This window comes from Haematobia irritans, chromosome 2 (genome assembly GCF_050003625.1).
Source record: "Haematobia irritans isolate KBUSLIRL chromosome 2, ASM5000362v1, whole genome shotgun sequence".
Lineage (NCBI taxonomy): Eukaryota > Metazoa > Arthropoda > Insecta > Diptera > Muscidae > Haematobia > Haematobia irritans.
The window spans coordinates 205,945,307-205,951,306 of NC_134398.1; the positions used below are offsets into that span (position 1 = coordinate 205,945,307).

The 6,000-nt window shown below is 31.1% G+C and overlaps 1 protein-coding gene across 1 annotated transcript; it reads left to right on the top strand.

Moving 5' to 3' along the window:
• Positions 1–4,936: 4,936 nt before the first annotated feature.
• On the top strand, positions 4,937–5,737 carry LOC142224872 (lectin subunit alpha-like). Its single transcript, XM_075294648.1, has 3 exons — positions 4,937–5,072; positions 5,155–5,266; positions 5,339–5,737. Exons 1-3 carry the CDS (start codon positions 4,959–4,961, stop codon positions 5,647–5,649), a joined length of 537 nt encoding a protein of 178 aa, XP_075150763.1. The 5' UTR covers positions 4,937–4,958; the 3' UTR covers positions 5,650–5,737.
• The last annotated feature ends 263 nt before the right edge of the window (positions 5,738–6,000 follow it).

Consider the following 6,000-nt stretch of genomic DNA (forward strand, 5'->3'; position numbering starts at 1 on the left):
TGAAAGACTATTAAAATAAGGTTGATAAAGACTTTCTCAAAATATTAAAATATTTTGTCAAAGATATTGTACCATAAATCTGATATCGACTCAAAAATGTCTACACAAAAGGTACTAAATCATACAAAAATGTCTACAGAAAAGGTACTAAATCCCACTAAGCATTGAAATTTTAGCTTTTGGATCGGATATCATTTGATAAAATACGAAAAAAAATTAAATCTTTTCATTTCTTGTTCGTCGTTAAATTCAACGCTTCTGCGTTGAATTTAACACAGTGGAAACTCGTAAATAGGGTTTCGAATTCTGGGGGGTGGGCGTCTAACATTTTTCTGCGGGGTCTAAGTCCCCACCCCACAGTCGTTCCTACGCCTATGGCCTAGATCTTAAGCTAGATACGCTAAAAAAATTTATTTGGATCCAAAGATTTTAAACTTCCCTTAAGGATTTTGTTATTAATACTGCTTTTTTAAAATAAAGACATTTTTAGTGACCTATTTGGCATTAAATCTACGATCAATAAAATTAAAATTAGGATAAATATTTTATTTATCAAATTTTCATTCTCTTCGAGGTATACACGTACAAACAGATGCCAATTTAATAATAAAAATTATACCGGATACTTCGAAGTAAAAAAATATGATTTTAATTAAAAGAAAAAAAAAAACTTTCAACCAAAGATTCAAAAGATAAATCAAAAACATTAAATCAAAAATGTTTTTCTTTACTTTAAGGAAGTTTTGCCTTGGCTCAAATTTCCAAAATTTGTGTCCTACATATAACACTTTTTTTAAAGTCATGATAGTAAACTTTATTTTAATTAAAATTTCATTACATTAAAGAAATTAGTCCTTAATATTGTGGAAATTTCGTTAATATTTTAAAATTTAGGTTGCGTGATCTTTAATATCAAGTACATATATTTTTCAGTGTAGCTCCGTAAAAACATGCCTTATTTTAAAGAAGCCTTATCTTTGGCTCGGAATCAAAAACAAAATCATTGAATGAATATCCATCTTCATATCCAAGTCAACTTTTCTTAATCCAGAGATTCAATATTAATTTAAATCTTATTTTTTTATTTTTTCTAAATCTACGGTACTGACCGGGGTGAAAAAGTATTAAAAAAAGTACTATAGTACTGCAGTTTCCATCCCTGCAGTTACTACGTGCTCATCCGAACGTTCATTTTCAACAATGATGAGATTAAAGACGTATCTTAGAAATTCGACTAGCGAGAGTATACTCAATGGATTGGCATTAATGTCGGTTCATCGCCGAATAAATGTGCTGACTGAAGAAGTCATTGATTTATTTGCTGCCCAAAAAGCCCGTCGGCTCAATTTAATATTATAAAAATATTGTATACATACCTATGCATAAATAAAATTTTCTACACATGAGATTATATGAATATTTTTTTTTAAGTTGAACCCCCCCCCCGAATTAAAATCCTGGCTACGGCCTTGCTAAGACCCCAGAAAGTATTCTGGTTCGTGGTGAAATTCTGAGTCGATCTGAGCATGTCCGACCGTCCGTCCGTCTGTTGAAATCACGCTAACTTCCGATCGACATAAGCTATCGACTTGAAACTTGGCACAAGTAGTTGTTATTCATGTAGGTCGAATGGTATTGCAAATGGGCCATGTCGGTCCACTTTCACGTATAGCCCCCATATAAACGGACTCCCAGATTTTGTTTGCGGAGCCTTTAAGAGAAGCATATTTCATCCGATCCGGCTGAAATTTGGTACATGATGTTAGTATATGGTCTATAACAATCATGCAAAAATTGGTCCATATCGGTCCATAATTATATATATTCCCCATATAAACCGATTCTCCGATTTGGAATGCGGATCCTCTTGGAATGCGCAGATTTCATCCGATCCGGTTGAGTTTTGGAACGTGGTGTTACCCAGCAAAAAAAGCGTTGCCAAAAAAGTAGTGAAAATGTTATTTTTGAATCCGGAAGTGGTGCAAAATTGGCGCAGAAGCGATGAATTTAACATGGGCTTGTCATAGGACGGATGTCCACCATTTCAACAGCCGTTGCACTGAATATGCATCACTTCTTTAGGTGTGATCCGAATTCAGTGTTTTGGATGTGAATTAAAGAATTTCGTGATATTTTGACAAATAATTAATTTTTATAATTTTTTTATGATTTTTAATGCATTCTGACGCTTGTATGGAACCCTTAACCTCAAATATTTTCAAAATTTCGTAATTTTTCTAGAATGAATTTAGAAGTTTTTTCGACAAAATTTAAATAATTTTTACCATTTTATTAAACCTTACTCTGTTTTTAACATATTTGAAACAAAAAAGTTTAAAATATGAAAAAGGCGAATTATAAAAAATTGAATTAAAAGAACTTCCTGAGTAGTTAAAATAAAAAACATCTTTGGAAGAACATTTCTGGAAGTGCTTTTAAAGTTGTGGCTTTAGAAGTACTTCCAAATTTTTTTGCTGGGTAGTATATGGCCTCTAACAACCATGCAAAAATTGGTCCATATCGGTCCTGCGGAGCCTCTTGGAGGGGCAAAATTCATCCGATCTGGTGAAAATTATCTACGTGGTGTTAGTATATGGTTCCTAACAACCATGCAAAAATAGGTTCATATCAGTCTATATATATATATAGCCCCCATACAAACCGATCCCCAGGTTTGACCTCCGGATCCTCTTGGAGGGGCAAAATTCATCCGATCTGGTTAAAATTATGTACGTGGTGTTAGTATATGGTTTCTAACAACCATGCAAAAATTGGTCCACATCGGTCTATAATTATATATAGCCCCCATATAAATCGATTCTCAGATTTGACCTCCGGAGCCTCTTGGAGGGGCAAAATTCATCCGATCTGGTTAAAATTAGGTACGTGGTTTTAGTATATGGTCTCTAATAACCATGCAAAAATTGGTCCATATCGGTATATAATTATATATAGCCCCCATATAAACCGATCCCCAGGTTTGACCTCCGGAGCGTCTTTTAGGCACAAATTTCATCCGATCTGGTTGAATTTTGGTACGTAATGTAAGTATATGGTCTCTAACACCATGTAGAAATTGGTCCATATCGGTTCATAATTATGTATAACCCCCATTAAACCAATCCCCAGATTTGAACTCCGGAGCGTCTTAGAGGAGCAAAATTCATCCGATCCGGTGGAAATTTAGTACGTGGTGTTATTGTATGGCCGCTAACAACCTTGCTAAAATTGGTCCATATCGGACTAAAGATATATAGCCGATCCCCAATCACACAAAAATTGGTCCATATCGACAAAAATTTAACACAATTTTATTACTATAGAAAATTTTGTCTAAATTTTATTTCTATAGAAAATTTTGTCAAAATTTTATTTCTATAGAAAGTTTTGTAAATTTTTTTTTAAACGGCCAAATAGAGTATATTCTAAGATAAAATATTTTTGGAACAACTTCCATTTTGATCTGGGTTGTGTACCCAACAAATTTTGTTTCTTATTCATTCACGAAATTAATTGATCCAATTATTAATATTTTAATTAAAAATTTAAAAATATTCAATCATTGGCTTAGTTAACTTAATGTCTCTATCTTGATTTAAAAAAAATAATTGTATCAATTAATTTATTAGTTGAATAAATTTAAAACTTCAATTTTTTTTGGTTGTTAGAGGGCAAATTCTAACATCACGTACCAAATTTAAAACGGATCAAATGCAATTTACCACTGTAAGAGGCCCGCAAGTCAAATCTGAGGGTTGATTTATATGGGGGCTATATGTAATTATGAATCGATATGAACCAATATTTTGCATGATTGTTACACACAAAAAAATATATTTTTGATTTAATAACGAAATTAATTGTTCCAATTAATTTTAATTTTATTTAATTAAATTCCAATTACAGAAGTGATAGTATTCATCACCGAAGGCAATTAGAAACCTAATTGATACTATTAGTTTTGTGATTGAATTTTGTTTTTATTGAACAAATTGTTGATAAATAATAAAATTTTTAATTGAATATTTTTAAAAATCCAATTAAAATTTTAATTAGTAATACTTTGGTGAAATTTTTTTCCGTGTAAGCAAAGACCAAATTTAAAAGGTAACTGCGTCTTAATGGCATCCTTAGTAAAATTCTCCGCTTCTTAATTTAAAGACAAAATGTTTGGACTTTTTTTTTCAGTGTACATATTACAAACCATTCATTGAAATACTCCAATTCAATGTATTTGCTACATTAGTAAGTTTATTTTGGATTTTCCCAGAATTCTTATTTTTTTATCCTTATTATGTGTTCTTCGTAGTTGATAAGCATTTGTTCATGCCATTGAAAACGTATTATCAAAGGGGAATTCCAAAACTCTATATGCTTCTTTTATAATACTAGCATTTTGTTGAGATAACGTAATCATTGAATAGTTTAGAATGAGGGCCAATTTGAAAAATAAAAAACCCAAATCCTGAATGTGAAATTTTTCAAAAATTTTTGAAAATTTTCCATTTACAGTGGACTTGAACTCTCTGAAAACTAGGCACATCTCAAAAGTGGACAATTGTCGTGAGACATATGCAACATTAACACATTAAAATTAAGCTCTTATAGCTGGACGTCATGTGAACAAAATGTAGGCGACCATGGGTGTCCAGTTCTGAGAGGTTTCACTGTAATATTTTTTTTTTCGCTCAAACGTGTCGAGTATTATCAAATCAGTGGGGTTGGTTTGTGGTATCATTAAATGCCTTCGACTGAACTCAACTCTGGCACGATTATTTTTTCTTAAAATTTTTATCATTTCAGAAAGGAAGCATGCTTTTACCACTACTTGCTAAATGCAATCTGACCACAATGCAATCTAAAAAAAATTTAGGGGATTTTTTTTTCTCCGATTCTTGTCATATAAAATGCCTGAAAATTTATGGAAAACAATCACACATACATAGTTTTTGTGAAATATGAAATTACTATTAATATTATGTGCCATTATTTCTCTAACAAACTGTGCTGTAGTTAAAAAATGGCATAAAAGTGATAATGGGGACCTATACTATATTGAGAATGAATCTAAGGTAGGATACCAAAAAAAAAAAAAAACAAAGTGTTATAAGTTTTTCAATATTCACTAAAAGTAAAAATAAAAAATGATTTCAGTACAATTGGTTTGAGGCTTGGAATGAATGTGCCCGGAAAAATATGTCTCTTCTTGCCATTGATCGTTATGAGAGACATTATCAAATTGATATCCTGATTAAGGGACTATTCCGTAAGTTCGACAAAATTTATTAAGAATGAATTTACATTTTACATTTCATATTATCTCTATTTTACTTTATAGCCACTTGTCCATCGTTTTGGATTGCAGGCACCGATAATGCAGTTGATGGTCGATATGAATGGGCAACCACTGGTGAGGTGTTTACATTCACCAATTGGGGCTCTGGTCAACCTGGCCGTACAGCTGGTGAACATTGCATTTTAATATGGACTACTTGGGATTGGCATGACCTACCATGTACTCATAAATTGGGATTTATTTGTGAGGAAAATCGATTTTTAAAGGGAAAATGTCATGGTAAAGAATCGGATGATTACAATGGATTTGCCAAAACCTTCATATGGAGAAATTATAATGGAAATGCCAATTAAATAAGAAATCAGTTGTTTTTTGTTTACAAAAATAAAATAAAATGTTTCAAAATAAATAAAAATCAATTGTAAATAGATTCAATTGAAATGGGAAGTTTTTTTTATCAGACGAAGTATAATTACACAAGAAAAATATTTTTTGTCTTCAATCACGAAATTAATTGATCCAATTAATTAAATAAAGTATCAATTAAAAATTAATTATTAATTGAAATGTCTTCATTCACAGAAATGATAGTATCAATTAAAAAATTAATTGATCAAATTAACAAATTATTTGATACTATTATTTTTTGTAATTGATTTTTGTTTAAATTAAACAATTTGTTGAGTCAATTACAATTTTAATTG

Excerpts from the sequence above, each read along its gene's own strand:
- LOC142224872 (XM_075294648.1), top strand. The coding sequence starts at position 4,959 with ATGAAATTACTATTAATATTATGTGCCATTATTTCTCTAACAAACTGT. Across the intron at positions 5,073-5,154 it reads ATATTGAGAATGAATCTAAG|TACAATTGGTTTGAGGCTTG; the intron begins GTAGGATACCAA and ends AAATGATTTCAG. Across the intron at positions 5,267-5,338 it reads CCTGATTAAGGGACTATTCC|CCACTTGTCCATCGTTTTGG; the intron begins GTAAGTTCGACA and ends TTTACTTTATAG.